Source organism: Mytilus californianus, unplaced genomic scaffold (genome assembly GCF_021869535.1).
Source record: "Mytilus californianus isolate M0D057914Y unplaced genomic scaffold, xbMytCali1.0.p SCAF_3, whole genome shotgun sequence".
NCBI lineage: Eukaryota > Metazoa > Mollusca > Bivalvia > Mytilida > Mytilidae > Mytilus > Mytilus californianus.
Window position 1 is genome coordinate 32,110,564 of NW_026262679.1, and position 19,855 is coordinate 32,130,418.

General features: G+C 30.6%; 1 protein-coding gene across 1 annotated transcript in view; it reads left to right on the top strand.

Annotated features, from left to right (window-relative positions):
* The window catches only part of LOC127734373 (ubiquitin-like modifier-activating enzyme 6), a 54,701-nt gene that overhangs the window by 19,802 nt on the left and 15,044 nt on the right, over positions 1-19,855 (top strand). Inside the window, exons 10-30 of the mRNA XM_052244209.1 lie at positions 867-979; positions 1,550-1,612; positions 2,077-2,153; positions 2,728-2,941; positions 3,377-3,444; positions 3,996-4,074; positions 5,335-5,406; positions 6,921-6,998; positions 8,445-8,493; positions 9,170-9,199; positions 10,561-10,666; positions 11,078-11,183; positions 12,333-12,422; positions 13,500-13,580; positions 13,981-14,109; positions 14,491-14,542; positions 15,686-15,749; positions 16,864-16,933; positions 17,335-17,406; positions 17,970-18,093; positions 18,846-18,925. Of these exons, the coding sequence (XP_052100169.1) occupies positions 867-979; positions 1,550-1,612; positions 2,077-2,153; positions 2,728-2,941; positions 3,377-3,444; positions 3,996-4,074; positions 5,335-5,406; positions 6,921-6,998; positions 8,445-8,493; positions 9,170-9,199; positions 10,561-10,666; positions 11,078-11,183; positions 12,333-12,422; positions 13,500-13,580; positions 13,981-14,109; positions 14,491-14,542; positions 15,686-15,749; positions 16,864-16,933; positions 17,335-17,406; positions 17,970-18,093; positions 18,846-18,925 (1,817 nt within the window). The remainder of the gene's footprint in view (positions 1-866; positions 980-1,549; positions 1,613-2,076; positions 2,154-2,727; positions 2,942-3,376; positions 3,445-3,995; positions 4,075-5,334; positions 5,407-6,920; positions 6,999-8,444; positions 8,494-9,169; positions 9,200-10,560; positions 10,667-11,077; positions 11,184-12,332; positions 12,423-13,499; positions 13,581-13,980; positions 14,110-14,490; positions 14,543-15,685; positions 15,750-16,863; positions 16,934-17,334; positions 17,407-17,969; positions 18,094-18,845; positions 18,926-19,855) is intronic.

Sequence of the window (19,855 nt, forward strand, 5' to 3'; positions counted from 1 at the left end):
GAGAAACTCCAATTTAATTGTTTATATATTCTAGAATGTGTTTTGTAATTTAATATTGCGTGCTGCAATACAATTAATTGTCAAGGTGACTCACCTGGGGTCTACTCTGTATAAAGTCAAAGAAAATATATCACACAGTAGTTAATGAAATTACCTGATCATCCAAGCATTTTGTTTTTCAATAGTAGTATCTTTTATTTATCTATTCAGGTAGATTCACTGTATAGTATACTGCCATCTTGGATTGTACAATAGAAGTACACAATCGGTCTTGTTCTTTGCCTAAATCTACAAATTTTGAGACAGATTTGCACTTTATGTGGAAAACTGTTTATGTATAAAGAAAAATAAGTGATTTATTGTATAATCCAAAATGTTTAAACTAATAACAAATATTTGTGCTTTTTAGAATCAATTTTTTAAATTAGCCATTTAAGGGCAGATAACTCCTACAGTAAAAATTCTATACTAGAATGATAGTGAAATTTTCATTTTTTACTTGTAGCAAGAAAACAAGTTCAGTGACACCCTTTTTTCTCTTTATTTTCTTAAAGCATATTATAAAACCTATCTTCTCATATTTTTTTTCAAAATTCTATCTCATAGATTTCTTTTTATTCACATAAATGTGTTTTTTCATGAACAATCTATGCAAATTTGGGCAATTTTGCATGACTTGTAGCTTGAAAAATAGCACGGTGACCCATACTTTTTAATATATTTTTGAAAAAAGCATGGTAAAATCTTCATTTTGGCAAAGTATAAAAATTCTATCTGAGGAAATATATACCGATGATTCACCTTAAAACGAACCAGAATAATTGTAATAATTAATGAAAACAAGGATTGATTTTATTTATTTTCAGTAAAATCTCCAGAATCGTTTACAATAAACTGTGATACAAGTAGTGATGAGTTTTCACCATATACACATGGAGGCAGAGCCATTCAGATCAAAGGTCAAGTCACATTAAAATATGTAAGTAAAGTTAATGGTCATTTTTGCATAAAAATTTGACTATTTCAGTTTAGCAACAACACACATTTCATTAATATACTTGTAGCATGACATAAGGAAAATCTGCTAAGAACATTTTGACATGTCTTTGGCAATAATGGTTTATTTTGGATGCACCACACATTTCCGTTTTATTGGTGTAGGCATATGGATTCCACACATTCTAGTTTAGTGTCAATCGTATCAACAGTTTTAAAGGAATTGGTTGATTGTCATTGTAAGCTGAAGTATGACATTAGTAGGACCAGTCAATAAAATCCAGAATAATGGATGAGATCACCAACAAACAAGGTAATCTATTTTCCCACACTGAATGATTTTGCTTTGACTACAAACTAAACAGTAGATGTATTTAGGTTTCTTAACTAAAATTTTTTGTATTTCTAAATCTGCTATGGAAGCTCTATGAAATTTTGTCTCCAAGATTACCTATAGAAGAGTCAGGTATCATAACCTAAAACCATAAATTTTCGAAATATTTGTACAAAAAACTTGACTACAAACTTTTAAATTCTATGATTTATTTTTTAGGAAAGTCTTGAAAAACAGTTATATGATCCCAAAATCTTAATCTGTGATCTTAGTAAATTTGAGGTATGATTTATGTAGCAATTTTTAGATTTTATTTCATCTTTATATACATATTTAAATTCCAGCTTAGGAGTATACCGTATACATCTGAAATATTGGGTATTACAGTGTCTTGTAATTTCTAGCATTTGTCTATTAATGATGTCAAACAAAAGAGAAAAAAATGTTTCAATAGGTAATCAAGTGGAATGCAATTTGAAGATCTGCTTACAGTTGTGAATGCTTTCAATTTTGTTAATTATAAAATAATCCTGTAAATAAATAGTAATATACGAAAACAGAAATGTCTAAAATACTAAATACTTTAACTGTACAAACAAACACCAACCAACTTGCTTAAGACAGCAATCTAATGACACAAAAGACAACTAGACTAAAAAATCAATTTTTGTTCAATGTGAATCACAATGTTTAATTCTATTGTGAAAAATTTACAGCTTTTGTTTACATTTAATTTGGTTTTACAGGCCCCCAGTTCTATACACTTGGGATTTATGGCACTTCATAAATTTAGGAAAGAAAACAACAGATTACCAAATGTTTGGTAAGTAAATATTATTGAAATTATCAACCTTTAGGTAAAGACAGTTGCATAAAAAAGATTTATGGGAGATGTTGGGTACATGTCAAAGAGACATAAGCCAAGTATACCATAGAATAAAAAAAACATCTAGAGGTTAACAGGCATTCTTCACACCCTATGTAAAGTTCTACCAATCTCAAATACAAGATGTCAATTAATTATGAAAACAAGAACTTTCAAGATTTACCATCTACACCCATTTCCTTATTCAATGGAAAAATATATGACTTGTTTGCTGTCTTCTGACAGGCACATGTGGTAAGGGTAAACTTGTAAAGAATTTGTGAGTACTGCTTCTTTTAATCATGAGCAGTGGATGGACAAAAGGCTCAGAGAAAAACACACAATAAAATCAGATTAAAAGTTACTTATTTCAATAAAATTGGTATTACAGACATAAAAAAAATACTGTTACCAGTATAACATTACTAAATGATACTGTAACAAAGGAATTGCATTTATGTTCCCCGAAAATCTTTTATAAACTCACTGCTAGTCTCAATGTATTAGTTAGATGATAATTTTATGCTTTCAGGTGTAAAGCAGATGCAGAAGTTGTCTTATCATTAGCTAAACAGTTAAATGAACAAATGGTAACAAAAGTGGCCTCCCTTGATGAAGATCTGATACGTATGATTTCATACACATGTTGTGGATGTTTTGCCCCTCTCTGTGCCGCTATTGGTGGATTTGTTGCTCAGGAGGGACTTAAAGCACTAACTGGAAAATTTACACCTCTTAATCAAATGGTAATATAATCATCATAGTTGATCCCCCTTCCCTTCCACCACCCCCCCCCCCCCCCCAAAAAAAAAAAAAAAAAAAAACATGAATCAAATTAATATCAGGCTATTCTATGCAAACTTATATGTTTGTTAATTTTTCAGAAGACAAATATTTGCAATTACCTTTGATCATATTCTTCTTTAAGAATGATTTTTGTGGTAAGAAAATAACATTTAAAAAAAAAAAGAAGAATGATTTTTATAGTGAAGAATAAAATTTTAAAAACTTTTCATGTACTTTTTTTTCTCCAATTTAGAAAACAATGCAAAAATATCTATTGTTCTTTGAAGATCTAAATGTGGCATATGGCTGATAACTGACTTTTGTTTACAACTAAAAGATATACATGAATTTTATATTAAGGAGTCTTATAGAAACAAGTACTATTTTTATTACAGATATATTTAGACTCTATAGATGTTATAACTAAAGAAGATAGATTGAATCCTTCATTATTTCAATCAAAGTAAGTCAAATAGATTCTTAAACAAGTCCATATGGAAATTGTGGATATCTTCCATTTATTTAATAATTTTCTTTATACTTGGTGGAGGATGACAGGTTTCTTTGGTTTTAATGCTTTTCTTCAAAGTAAAACCATCAAACAAACAGACTGACAAGACAAAAAAGAAGAAAGAAAGATAATGCACAACAATTCAATCATAATCATTGCAGCAGGCAACACATTTCAGCATGAGCATTTTTGTAACTTTAGCATAATATAACTTGTTCCATGTTTTCATATAATTTATCCTTACAATGTTCCATTTAAACATTCATGGCACACATGGAAAGATATTTAAACACAGCAAAGCCCTGTCCTAGAAACAGTACTATCATTCTTAAGCATTTTCAGTGTTGATTAATATTCCAGACGCCATTCCATAAATTACATTGGAAAGGCTCTTCCGTGAGGGGTGTATTGTCTAAACAGTATTCCATTTGTTGAAGGGATGTCATATCTCTTCTTACCAGTATAAATGTTAATTGGAGTGAATTATACTTTGTATTTTACAGAAATGACAGATATGATTTATTAAGAATATGTATTGGTGAGAATGGCTGTAAGAAACTGTCTCAAGTTAAATTATTTATGGTAGGTACTGAAGTGAAAATATATGTATATAAATTTGTTTTAGACAAATATAAAGAAATTTGAATGAAAGACAATATTTCCTTCATGTGTGGATCAATTATCAAGTAGTTGATAAGTTAAAATAAAATTCTATCAAAGAGTTATATTAGAAATTGTTCAAGTGATACAGCTTGTTTTGTTTGATTTTAAAAAAAGATTTACTTCAGTTTCACCTGAGTAACTATGATGCCAGCTTATGACCTATTATTGTTAATTCACTTATTGAGACAAATATAAAAGTGACCACTTACAATAACATTTGTTAACATATGTATGATTTACAGTGTAAAATAATTGGTAAACTTTTTATTATTACACAAATTCTTTCAGACACTCTCAGTAAATCTAATGACCCATGACAAGTAATTGTATTTTGTATGAGACACATTTTAAATACATTTATTCAAAATGATGTGATGCTACATGTTTTATATATTAAAATAAGGAGATGTGGTATTATTGCCAATGATGTGATGCTACATGTTTTATATATTGAAATAAGGAGATGTGGTATGATTGCCAATGATGTGATGCTACATGTTTTATATATTAAAATAAGGAGATGTGGTATGATTGCCAATGCGACAACTATCCACCAGTGTCCTTATGAAGTTGATGTTGGCAACTGTTGGTAACCTTACTGCCATCAACCGTGAGCAAAATCCATATTGTAAAGTCATCTAAAAAAGGTCCAGCCATGACAAAATGTAAAGCAGTACAAAAGAGAAAAACCAACAGCTTGATTTATGACAAAGCAATAAAAGAAAAACATTAATGACAAACAGTAGCGAAGGACAACCGCTGAATTACAGGCTCCTGACTTAGAACAGATGCATAAAGAATGTGGTGTGATAAAACAAATTTGTGAGCACTCCCTAACCTGGGACAGTTGGGTAACATAAGAACAAACCCTAAAAATCAGTTTTAAATGGCTTGACTCATCAGATTGTCAGGAAGTACAAAAAAAAACTTACATAGAGACAAAAGACACTAAGGACCGATCAAACAGTATATCTTGAAATGTTGGACGTTCAACTTTTCCATGTAACTTATTGATGATTGATTGTTATTTGGTATATCTTCCATGTAATTTAAGTTTTATGTGAATGTTGATTATGTTAAGTTTATAATTATTTGGTATATTTTAAGTTGGTTTTGGGTCTAGCTGTGAATTGTTAAAAGTTAATTGTGTAAGACTTACAAATATTTCATATATTTTAGGTTGGATGTGGTGCTATAGGATGTGAAATGTTAAAGAATTATGCATTATTAGGTGTGGGTTGTGATGGAAAGGTTGGTAACTATCATCTGTATATTTAGTGTTAAGGGTGGTAAAGGAAAGATGTGTGTATTAGACATTATGATATAAAATTGTGAATTTTAAAATGAAAATGATTTTAAGTCTTCAATGGTACATTTCAACCTATTTGCACTAGTAAGGTGAATAACGACCATCGGCATGAAAAGAGGTGAAGTAAATACATATTGTAAAAAAAGAACGTAAATTTAATGTCATATATTGTTAAAGCCTTAAAAAAGATTATATAAATTTGATGTCATATATTGTTAAAGCCTTAAAAAAGATTATATAAATTTGATGTCCTATATTGTTATAGCCTTAAAAAAAATTACATAAATTTAATGTCATATATTGTTATAGCCTTAAAAAAAATTACATAAATTTAATGTCATATATTGTTATAGCCTTAAAAAAGATTATATAAATTTAATGTCATATATTGTTATAAGCTTAAAAAAAGATTACATAAATTTATGTCATATATTGAAATAAGCTTAAAAAAGATTACATAAATTCATGTCATATATTAAGGGTATCTGCTGGCGGTTCATTTTTGCGAAAAAATTAAAATTGTGGTGATTAAAATTTGTTATTGGCGAAATAATTTGGCGAAAGAAATATAAGGGTTTGACTTCGTTCATCTTGTTTACTTTTTCTGGTTTCTCTGACTTTTTCCCTGATCAGACAATACTAGGAATTCACTTTTATCTCGTTACGATTTTGATAGAAAATCAATAATCAGCTGATTGCATTTTATAGCTATCAGTAATAATGGATTATAATTAATAAAGGTGTTGATTGTATTGTTTAATGAAATGGTGTGGTTAAATGGCATCACATGTCACACGTGTTTGAGGCATAGTTTTATTTTTCTTCTAACGATGGTTCAGAAAAGAAAACTATTGTTAAGAAGAAAAAATATTCAAAACGTAAGAAAAATCTCTGACTTAAGTATTTATCCTTCAACTAGATGGGACGTATCCGATAAACTTATTTAATGATGAATCCCATGTTCCCTGGCAGAAGTCAAAAATGAGATTTCATGATCTATATTGCAATTTTACAGTATCTTTTAAAAGTAAACGTTTTTTTATTATTGAGTGTTTATTCATTACAATGTAGATTAAAAAATAGATTTTTAGAATTATAATAGACAACAATGTGACAAATGGATTTTTTTTGTTAGAAAGAAGAAAAATTTTAAATGAAAAATATGTTTATGTTTAGAAAAAAAAAATTGTTTTGGTGAAAGAGGTGGCGAAAAAGAAAATTGATTCAGGGGAAACCCTGTATATTGTTATAAGCCGAAAAAAAGATTACATCAATTTAATGTCATATATTGGTATATAGCTTATCATTTTAAACTGTATGTCAAAGTTAAATTACCTTAAAATGTACAACATAAATTTTTGTTATAAAGTTTTCATAAAAATTCACTGGTTTTGATTAGAGTAATTTTTACCAAAAAATATGGAGCAAGTCTAATGGTAAGTTTTGTTGTTGACAGATAACCATAACAGACAATGATCTGATTGAGAAGTCCAATCTGAACAGACAATTCCTCTTCAGACCCCATCACATACGAGTAAGTCTTACTTATTATATGACAGGTTTACCTTTGGTATACTTTATATCATTGGCATCTTATAACTGAACAAAATACCTTTGTAATTGGTAAGTAGCTTGGCAGTGATGAGGTGTAAAATGTGAAGGCTTTTCAATCTGTCAGAATTACTTCCCATTTTCTGATACTTTCATCTTCAAGTTAGGTATGCTAAGTATGTCCTTGAACCCATTCTTGTTTTACTTTTAAAAAATTTCATTTTAATTTGTATCAAAAATTAAAAATTTTGAGTTTTAATGATTTTTATACGACCGCAAAAAAATTTTGCGGTCGTATATTGGAATGACGTTGGCGTCGTCGTCGTCGTCGTCGTCGTCGTCCAAAGACACATTGGTTTTCGCACTCTCACTTTAGTTTAAGTGAATGGATCTCTATGAAATTTTACCATAAGGTTCAATACCACAAAAGGAAGGTGGGGATTGATTTTGGGGGTTATAGTACCAACACTTAAGGAATTAGGGGCCAAAAATAAGCATTTTTGTAACTTCCAGACATAACTTGTGTTTTAGTGTATGGATCTCTCTGACATTGTACCACAAGGTTCCATATCACAAAGGGAATGCTGGGATTGATTTTGGGGGTAATTGCCTCAAAATTTTAGGAATTAGGGGCAAAAAAGGGGCAAAAAACAAGCATTTTTCTAGTTTCATGACAATAACTTGTGTGTAAGTGTATGGATCTTTATGAAATTGTACTACAAGGTTCCATATCACAAAGGGAAAACTGGAATTGAGTTTGGGGGTAATTGCCCAAAACGTTTAGGAATAAGGGGCCAAAAAAGGGCCAAAAATAAGAATTTTTCTAGTTTCCAGACAATAACTTGTGTTCAAGTGTACGGATCTCTCTGAAATTGTACTGCAAGGTACCATACCACAAAGGGAAGGCTGGGATTGAGTTTGGGGGGTGATGAATCATAAGGGGGTTCAAAAAATTTGGGGTTGGGGATTTTTTTTCCCTTTTTTTTCTTTAAAATTTTCCATTTTAAATTGGTTATTTCTGATTTATATATAAAAGCAAATAATAATGATATGGTTTGAATTGGTAAATTAAAAATTTTTAAGTTCTTAGACCACATTCATTCTGTGTCAGAAACCTGGTATGCTGTGTCAAATATTTAATTACAATCCAAATTCAGTGCTGTATCAAGCTTGAATGTTGTGTCCATACTTGCCCCAACTGTTCAGGGTTCGACCTCTGCGGTTGTATCAAGCTGCACCCCAGCGGAGCATTTTATTTTGTATGCTTATCTATTCATATCCATATTGATATTGTGAATAAGGATGAAGATATTTAACTCACTATACTATTTTTCTCTAAAAAATATTTTGTTATTTCTATTTTTTCTACTGTATGTAATAATATTGTGAATAAAGATGGAGATATGACACTTTATTTTTACGCTTACAGCAACCCAAAAGTACAACAGCAGCACAGTCAGTACTAGAAATAAATCCAGGTTTGTTGATGTTTTTAAAGACTCTTACTGTTGTATTATCATTAACTGTTTTAAATAATATGGATTCATTATTATTTGTGGTGTTTTCTTTTTCATAGTTTTTGTGAATAAAGTTTAACCACAAATATAAGTGTTCAACAAAATACTAATTTTTCTACAGGGTTTTTATGCAGAATCTTTTAAAACCACAAAATTCAAGTATTCACCAAAATGATGTTTTTTCTTCTGTCCAAGAAAACTTGAATACATCAATATAAAAGAATCCCAAGTTATTAGAATAATTAAGTTTTACTGCATTGATGTAAAATTAAAAAATGAATTTTCTAAACATTGTTGCATGACAATTTGAATCCTCTTGTAAATTCATTGAGCCACCTTTTTCAGAAATGATAGTGAATTGGATGCACTTTGGCATTTTTGGCAAATAATGTATTATTGAAATGAGATTAACGTAAATAGAACAATAAATATAAAATATAGAATTGACATAGGATATATACATAACTTGAAGTTTATTATAGTAAAACCTGACACAAATCAATTAAGAAGATGAACTCAAAGTTAAACAAATTAATTTAAATACAAAAGAAGTACCAAATTGTTATTCTGTAAAGAATATGGACTAGCAGTATAACAGGGATATATAGTTTTTTCATGTATTTTTTTGTCATTTTAGATTTGAAAATAGAACCTCAGCAGTACAAAGGTAGGAAATCTTGTATTCTTATGTATTCTTTAAGAAATATTAAAACAGAGTATCTAATATTGAGAATAACTGTAACTCATTTCCTATGAATAAAAATGGTATCGGAAAACAGTTTAGATTTCTAGCCTATTGTGTAACCAATCAGATACCATTATTAGAGTCATGAACATTCGTTAAGAGACATTTCCATTCAAGTTGCAATTTTAAAATGTTTTTTTATTCTGGGTAATATTTTTGTCCCCTGCACAACATTAGGGGAGACATAGAAATACAGGCCTTCCGTCTGTTCTTCTCTCCATCTGGTCTTGTTAGCGCTCTTGTGTGTACAGTTCTTGCCAGATTTTTATAAAACTTATACATGTATCATAGGTTTATATCAGCAATGTCTCAGACATATTAGAAAATCAGTGTTGATCAACTAATTTAGACTTATGCCCCTTTGAAATATTAATTATATGGAAAATTTCATTGTTAGCGCTCTCATGTACAAAACAAGCCAGATTTTTATGAAACTTATATCATAGGTTTATATAAGCAATGTCTCGGACAATTACAAAATCAGTGCTTATCAATTATTTTGAAAAGAGTTATGCCCCTTTGAAATAATAATTACATGGAAAATTGCAATGTAAGTGCTCTCGTGTGTACAATTTTTGCCGGATTTTTATCAAATTTATCTCAAAGGTTTATATAAGCAATTTTTTGGACAAGTTCAAAAATCAGTGTCATTCAAATATTATTTTAAGAGTTATGCCCCTTTGAAATATTACTTATATATGAAATGCATTGTATTTGCTCTCAAGCCTTCATTTCTTTAAGATATTTATAAAAAGTTTTTTTTTGTTATTGCCCTTGGATAGATAAAATATGTGTAACAGGGGGAACATTTTGCTAATGGTAACAGAAATGATGTTATTGTTTGTTATCATTAAAAAAATGATTATTTAGTTAAAGATACAATTATAATTTCGGTTTGTTCATTTTTAAATTTCAAAGAAAAAAAATATTGTTTCGTATGAAGATCACATAAAGATCACATGAAAAGTTCAAAATGTGGTTATGCATGATTATCATAACAGTTTTAACAGAAGATAAAAGTTGAGGAAGAAGATACATGACAAAGACAGCTGAATATAGACTAGAACAGATTCCTGTAAAACTAAACAATGCATTTGAACTCTTTTGAAGATTAAAGTAATATCAGGCACTTCCAAAAGTAATGGGATGAAATTCAGGTTAAGTTTTAATATCAGAAAAGATCAAGACAAAAATTTTAAAACTAGAACTATTGATTTAATAAAAGCATTACATGTATAGAGATAATCTAACATGATATTTATATGAAGTATGTATATTTATAGTGTGTCCACAGACAGAAGAATCCAACTACCCTGATACTTTCTTTGAATATCAAGATCTTATAGTAAATGCATTAGATAATGTAGAGGCCAGGAGATATGTAGATAGGTAAGTTAGATGACATAACATCAATTCATTTTTTTTTTAAATTCTTGTTTTATATATATATATATAGTAAGATGAAGCATTTTAACAATAATATTTAGACAAGCAAACTTTTATGCTGATTTAAGATTATTAAAGGCATTTGTCAAATGATATAATATATACATACTTTTAATAACGGCCAGTTAAAAATGCAATTCTCTTTTTCAAATAATGACTGAAAGCTTACATAGTCATTTTTCTATATTTTAGATTTTTCCTGGAGTGTCACAGTTTAAAAATCAGTGATTTTCGGCTGTTTTCTGCTCTTTGGTTGGGTTGTTGTCTCTTTGACACATTCCCCATTTCCATTCTCAATTTTATATTCATTTGAATGAAATGATATTAAAAAACTGTTTTTATTTTCATTTCTAGTCGATGTGTAACCAATCAGAGACCATTATTAGAGTCAGGTACCATGGGAACTAAAGGTCATGTCCAGGTTATAGTACCACATATCACAGAATCATATGGCAGTCAGGTAAAATTTGATACAAAAAATTGACAAATTAACTATACATGTATATATCATGATGGAATTGGACACATTTTAAAAACAATTTGGAATCATAAAGACAACAAATAGACTGGGGGCATAAAATCATTACTGAGGACCTAAGAACTCATTCTGTATTATCATTGATCATTATTGAGGACCTAAGAACTCATTATGTATGTCATTAATCATTACTGAGGACCTAAGAACTCATTCTATATGTCATTGATCATTACTGAGGACCTAAGAACTCATTCTGTATGTCATTGATCATTACTGAGGACCTAAGAACTCACTCTATATGTCATTGATCATTACTGAGGACCTAAGAACTCATTCTGTATGTCATTACTGAGGACCTAAGAACTCATTCTATATGTCATTGATCATTACTGAGGACCTAAGAACTCACTCTATATGTCATTGATCATTACTGAGGACCTAAGAACTCATTCTGTATGTCATTGATCATTACTGAGGACCTAAGAACTCATTCTGTATGTCATTGATCATTATTGAGGACCTAAGAACTCATTCTGTATGTCATTACTGAGGACCTAAGAACTCATTCTGTATGTCATTACTGAGGACCTAAGAACTCTTTCTGTATGTCATTACTGAGGACCTAAGAACTCATTCTGTATGTCATTGATCATTACTGAGGACATAAGAACTCATTCTGTATGTCATTGATCATTACTGAGGACCTAAGAACTCATTCTGTATGTCATTACTGAGGACCTAAGAACTCATTCTGTATGTCATTACTGAGGACCTAAGAACTCATTCTGTATGTCATTGGTCATTACTGAGGACCTAAGAACTCATTTTGTATGTCATTGATCATAATTTTTCCATAAATGGAAGTTTATATGTCTTGTAATTGGAAATGGGTTTTCAAACCATCAAAAAATCAAATCATGATGTAAGTGCAGGATCAGAATAGTACAAAAACAAAAATATTCCCTGTCTCTGTTCTAATAGTTTGTCCTCAATATGCAAGCAGTACTTAACACTTAACCACTAGATTATATTCAGGCAATACTCTCATACTGTTTGTTCCTAAATAGTACTTGGTCTTATCAGTATGAAGTTGATTTTGTAGTATAATAATATTTTTTTTTATAAAAACAGAGGGATCCAGTAGATGAAGATGTACCTTATTGTACACTGAAGTCTTTCCCAGCAACTATAGAGCATTGTATACAGTGGGCTAGAGATAAGGTAGGTTATTATCAAAAATTGTAAACAGTGTGCTCAAGGTAAGGGAGACAACTATAGAACATTATATACAGTGGGCTCGAGATAAGGTAGGTTATTATCAAAAATTGTAAACAGTGTGCTCAAGGTAAGGGAGACAACTATAGAACATTGTATACAGTGGGCTCGAGATAAGGTAGGTTATTATCAAAAATTGTAAACAGTGTGCTCAAGGTAAGGGAGACAACTATAGAACATTGTATACAGTGGGCTCGAGATAAGGTAGGTTATTATCAAAAATTGTAAACAGTGTGCTCAAGGTAAGGGAGACAACTATAGAACATTGTATACAGTGGGCTCGAGGTAAGGTAGGTTATCAAAGATTGAAAACAGTGCCTCAAGGTAAGGGAGACAACTATAGAGCATTGTATAAAGTGGGCTCGAGATAAGGTAGGTTATTATCAAAAATTGTAAACAGTGTACTCAAGGTAAGGGAGACAACTATAGAACATTGTATACAGTGGGCTCGAGATAAGGTAGGTTATTATCAAAAATTGTAAACAGTGTGCTCAAGGTAAGGGAGACAACTATAGAACATTGTATACAGTTTCCTATATTTGCTACATTGTTGATGAGTAGTATGACGCCATGGATAAAAATAAAAAGGTTGGCACTTTTGAGTGATAACTCAAATATGCTTTGAGTTCAGGAATTATGCCCAATAAGCAAAATTAATGGTTTAAATATATTTGCTTGGAATACTTTAATTCTAATGAACATATACACAATTATCAATGCATTTTCCAACCTGAGTGTGGCAGCTTTAACCTTTCAGAAGTTAAAAATCTAATTTGCCAAAATTGATCCTCTACTGATAATATCAATTTTTAGATATATTTATCATATTTAAGTGCATCCCTTTTTATATCTGATAAGTGTCTATGAGTAATGTCCTTATAAAAAAAAATTGTTAAATTATTTTACTACAACATTGCATACAGTCTTGAATCAAAGGAGCCTCTGTTAGCTAATTATACACAGAAACAACAACCAATTACACAAATTATGATTCTTCATTTAAAATAATTTTATATTTTACAGTTTGAGAGTTCGTTTGTACAGAAACCAAGTATGTTTAACAAATTCTGGTCCAAAAATAAAGATGCACAAGCTGTGATAGAGGTAAATATTATATAAATTTCACATGGAAAAAATAATTCTAATCTAGTAAAATACAACATAACATTTTGCTTACAAGACTTTGTAGGGGTAAATTAAAAAAAAAATTGTACTGTTAAGAATTAGAATCCATAGTGGGGAAAATCATATACTGTACAACAGAAAAGAAAGTATTTAAGCATATAAACCTTGAAAAAACAATAAATTTATGATGACTGAAAGATAGATATTCTACAATTATAGAATAAGTAATCCAAGAATATTGAAAAAAGGATTTGTTTCACAAGTGAAATATAATTTTATTTGACCGGGAAATCAAGGTATTTCCTTGTAACCAAAGTACCTTTTAGTGTTGAAAACATTAGTTGTTAAAAGTTAGTAAAACTTTTCTTGCATATTACAGAAATTATTAGATGGATCAAGTATAGATGGTGGAGTACAAGTCAGTAAAATATTACACAACAGATCTGCAACTTGGTCAGATTGTATCAAGCTAGGGAGGCTTAAGTTTGAAAAATATTTTAATCATCGGGTAAGTTACATAACACAGAACATATTGTATTAAACAAGCCAAAGGGAAAGCTTCTGTTAATCACTGTGAAAGTTACAAAACCAAACAACAGGCTGATCATATTTAATTTAACCAAAGAAGATAAAATTAAAAAAAAAAACTTCAACTAAAAGCTTAATCAGCAGTTTCATTCTCTAATAAAACTTATCAACATCGTTGTGTCATTCATGTCTAGCATTTTTTATATCATATCACCTTGAAAATATACTCTGTAGATTTGTTAGCTGTAAAGCTTGATGATGGAAAGATGCTTTATTAAAATTTAAAAAAATCTGTCCTTATGACTTTTGTAAATTTTCAAACTAATTGCTTAATGAGATATTTGTTTATTTATTTATGCAGGCAAAGCAATTACTTCATCATTTTCCATTAGACACTAAACAGAGTGATGGATGTAAGTAAATCTATATCAGTTGAAGGTGGAGACAAAATGTGTATTGATGTTTTCCACATATGGTTACAAAACACAGCACCAAGATTCCTATATACCCCCAAAAGTTTAGGGTGTATGTAGGAAACATGTTGTTCGTCTGTAGGTCTGTCTGTCCATTGTCTGTGCATCTGTCCCACTTTGTGTCCGGTGCATAACTTTTGTACCATTGGACTTAGGTTGATCAAACTTGGTATGCAGATGAATCTTGGGCTAGGATGTGTGTCCTTTACCTAAATCAGGTCACTTTGACATTTGACTCCTATTTAAGTAAATCCTTGTACAAATTGTGTCCAGCTCATAAATTTTGTACCATAAAACTTAGGTTAGCCAAACTTGGTAGGCAGTTGCATCATGGGCTAGGGGTAAGTCATATACCAAAGTAAGGTCACTCTGACCTTGACTTTGACCCTTATGATAGTGAAACCTTGTCGGATTTGTGTCCTGCGCATAACTTTTGTACTGTAGAACTTAAGTTGACCAAACTTGAAATGATGATGCGACATGGGACCCCTATGATAGTGAATCATTGTCTGAGCCCATTCCGTGCATAATTTTTGTACCAAAGCACCTAGATTGACAAAACTGTATGCAGAAGCATTATATTGACCTTGACTTTGACCTTTGACACCTATGATAGTAAAACATTGTCTGATTTGTGAACAGTGCATAACTTTGTACAGTAGCACTAAGATCGGCATAACTTTGTATGCAGAAGCATCATGGGATAGGGATGTGTCAAATATCAAAATCAGGTCACTCTGACCTTGACCCTTGATCTCCATTCTATAAGCCAAAAATCTCAATGCTGAATTTCACAGCAGGAAATGAAATGCATGTACGAGGGGTATTATTCTAGCTATTCAGACAGCTCTAGTTTAGGACAAATTTGTCTGCTTCAACTAATAACTCCTCAGAAATTGTAGTTTTTCTTTGTTTTGCTTATTTAGAGAAATTTGATTACAATAACCTGACCATTTTGAGTCTGAGACAAATGATGTTATGTAACTAAAAACGAAACTTTTTTTGGTTGAAAAATTGACTGCATGAAATGTATTGGCTTGTTTAAGTTGGATCTAACATATATTTATTAATGTGATATTTCAGCACTGTTTTGGCAGTCCCCAAAGAGACCACCTGTACCTCAGGAATTTGATGTAGCCAATGAAAAGTGAGTACAGCCTTCACAGCAATATCAAATTAAGCTTTTATGTCTATTGCAGATACATTGCAAGGTAACGTCAGTGTTAAATATGCAAGTTTTAATAAATCATTTATATTGCATATGCTACCTTGAAAAACTGAAATATTTAAAAGACATCATTAAACAATGACACGATAAAATTGGGAAATGGTATAATGCAATTGCGGAATATCTGCCTCAGTGTATTTCAAGTCTTAAATATATAAAAAAAAAATTCCTTAAAAACACATTTAAAACAAAATTACCGATAGAAGAAATCATTTCCAAAGAGGTAGTGTAATATGAACATGTTGGAAAAATTACCTTGAAAATTGTTTTAATCTTGATGATTTTATGAATTCTTATTTTGCAATGAATGGTATACGGAAAGGAGTATGAATTTCCACAAAAACTTACGAGGAGAAAGACACAAAAGCCACATTACAATATATGGTATACCTCAGAATTTACTTGTGACTATACATAATGACTATACATAATATCTTAAAAGTGACAGAACCTGATGTTCAGTGGTTGTCGTTTGTTGATGTGGTCCATAAGTGTTTCTGGTTTTTTATATAGATTAGACTGTTGGTTTTCCTGTTTGAATGGTTTTACACTAGTAACTTTTGGGGCTTGCTGTTTGGTGTGAGCCAAGGCTCTGTGTTGAAGGCCGTACTCTGACCTATAATGGTTTACTTTTACAAATTGTGACTTGGATGAAGAGTTGTCTCATTGGCACTCATACCACATCTTCTTATATCCATATAAGGATATTACTTATACAGTGGAAATATTAGAGTTGTCTTTCGTCTTCCAACAATATCCATTTATACTTTCTTGTAGGCCATATAGTTGTTTACATCCTTTATTCTCTGATGGATTGCTGTCTTATTGGCAATCATACCACATCTCTTTATTTTTATATTGAATCAGAATTTAAATGTATTACAATGTATAACATTACATGTAAGTTTATTTCATACATTACAATAAATACAACCAATTAACATGTACTTTCCTCAGTGGTGAGTTATGTGACATTGTATAGCCCTTTATTGTGACAGCATTATTTGTATTAAAATTATATTTCGTTTTTCAGTCATATGTCATTTGTGATCAGTACAGCCAGACTGTATGGCCATGCTGCAAACATTGCTCAGTCATCACAGGTAAAACTAATGTACTGTTTTAGTACTGAATTTTGATTGTTTAAAGTACTGTATCATAATTTTAACTGAAGCAAATGTTTGTACTGAAAATATCCGTATTATTATTGCTATTTAATTGACACAATTCAGGTTGTGGCAGTCATAAGCATAAAATGGACCTATTATAAATGCCTATTTATATACACCCTGTTATTAAATGGCAAGGGCATATATTCTTACCAATGTCCTTCCTCTGTAATCTCTCTATCTTTTTGTCTTTTCATTGACTAAGACAAATAGTTTAATAAATTTTAGAGAAGCTGATTTTTTATGCCGAACTTAGTAGAACATTTAAAATCTATCTTTGTTTCAAATATAAAAATGATGTTGCTTTGTTTTCTTTAATACAAATTTCATTGTAGGATACAACAACAGAAACGGTTGTAAAGATACTACATTCAGTAGTAGTTCCTTCATTTCGTCCATCTTCGAAGGTATGTTATATGGTAACTCAGCAAAAAGGGTTCAATCTAAAAATATAGTTCATTGAGTGGAGAGATATTTGTTTAAAAGAGAAATTAAATAGTAACAAGCAATCAACACAATACTAATTTTAATCAAAACATCAAGGTCACAAATATTCAATGGACACCCACACTGTCAACATATGGCCATAGTTGACAAAATACAACAACTAGAGAATCTTGCGTCATAAAAACAATGAGAAAATTATAATTTATTAACTTTTTTTATTTTAACATGAAACAAATAAATATATACAAAATGCCTTTGAACTTTCTCACCTATCTGTAAATAGAAATGAAACATGTTACGGTGTGAGTTACAAAAACGGGTGAACATTCATTACACTAAGGTCAGTAGAAATACATGTATGTTTTTATCAGGGTGCGCTTTTTATTCAGGTGCGTTTTATTTAAGGAAAAAAACACTCCTCCCCCCAAAAAACGGCTATGCGCCTTATTTAGGGGTGTGCTTTTTTCCCCGTAAAATACCTTATTTATAGTTGAATAAAGTGCTTTTTAAAATCTAATTTCAGCGAATAGTAACAGATGAATCAGCATCAAAACCATTGGATGAAGGACCAGCAGATGGGGATGAGTACCAAGATGCAGCCAATAGAATACAACGTGTCATCAACCAATCAAAAAGTCCTAATGAAGGTTCATATTATACTGCATAGATATAATTCAATTATATTATGTTTTTATAAAAATGGTATAATTGACAAGAACATACATGTACCTTAATAAGATATACTGTTTTGCATATTAGGAAATTGATTTTGATTATATCAAAACTGGTTGGATAATGAAAAAAGAATCAGTTAAACCTGCTATAAAGGTCACCTCTATTAAGGGAAAATCTGTCATGGCAGGTCACCTTTTTCCACTGTTAGTAATGCTTATGCATTTTGTACCTCAATTCAAAGGTCACTGATTTCTCTGATCTTGGGGGTGATCTTTATATACAGGTTTGACTGTAAACAACACATTTCTCTAACATGATCAAGTTTTTTTAATACCTGGGAGCATTCTTTGAAATGTTATTGTTTATTATTGTTGTGCTTATTTTTTATCTTTGATACCAGTACAGTTGACTATGTTGGAGACAGTATATCTTTTGGTTATTTGTGGCAATTGTCTCTGTCTCATTGATGAATACCTATATCCCTTTTATTCATATTCATTGAAGCTTGCAGTAAATGGATATTTTTGCAAATTAAAAAAAAAAATTTCTTTAGCATGCTCTAAATTCAATACAAGGGGTTGTGTAATTTTAACAAAGGGACTTATGGTTTTAACTGGTTCGATATCAATTTGATTTTAATTTTATCTATTGCTGAAGCACCAAACATTGTGACAGATAAATTTAACTAAGAATACCAACTGTATGATTATTTTATCTATTCCAGTAACATCAGTGATGAAAGTAGCTGACTTTGAGAAAGATGATGATACAAATGGACACATAGACTTCATCACTGCAGCAGCTGTAAGTGTTGAGAACAAGGGTCTTTACAGGGTTTGAAGTGGGGCAAAGTGGTACAAATAATTTTTATGCCAATAAAGGATAGTTTTTCTGATCAAAAAGGGGGAGTAAGGCATTTAATTCAGATTGTCAATATTAAATGTATTCAAATCATTACCTCATATAAGTTTTAAAAAATATCCATTTGACAGAAATACACAAGCATTATAAATACAATATACATAGTTCATCAAAGCTTACTTCTGATTAATTATGAGAAATCTTGAAACAGACTTTTACAGCAAAGAGAAAATCGTATAGTTTAATGTACAGAGCTATGGACTAGAATCAAATTACTTTTAAACTGAATAAATGGTTGCATTTCTGACAAACAGTGGCTTTTGGACTATTGGCTGATAGTTTGGGTAATTTCTGCATGTTTAAAAACTTAAGCAACTATTATTCAGAATGGTTGATGGATGACCTGCTGCATGGCTAAATTTCAGACACCCCCTCAAAAAAAATGTTTTCCATCTAATAAATTGGTGTATTGTTATGTTGATGTCATCCTGAATATGCATGGAATATTTGCCACTGGACTTCAAACTGTCAGAAATCAATCATTTAGTTAATCCAAAATGTTAATTTAACCAGTTTTTATACGCCCGTTTACGGGACGTATTATGGTATACCGTTGTCTGTCTGTCCGTTGTCAACATGTCGGACATTAACTCAAAAATGCTTTAACCAATTTGTATAAAACTTTGGTGAATTGTTTATATCTATTGATGTGAGCTCCCTTTCGTTTTTTATAAAATTTAGATTTTAATATTTTAGGTTTCCGAGTTATGGGGTTTTATTCATTAAAAAAAGGGGGATTTTCCAGTTTTCCGACAATAAGTCAAGAATGCTTTCACCAACTTGCAAGAAATTGTGGTGAATTGTTTATAGCTA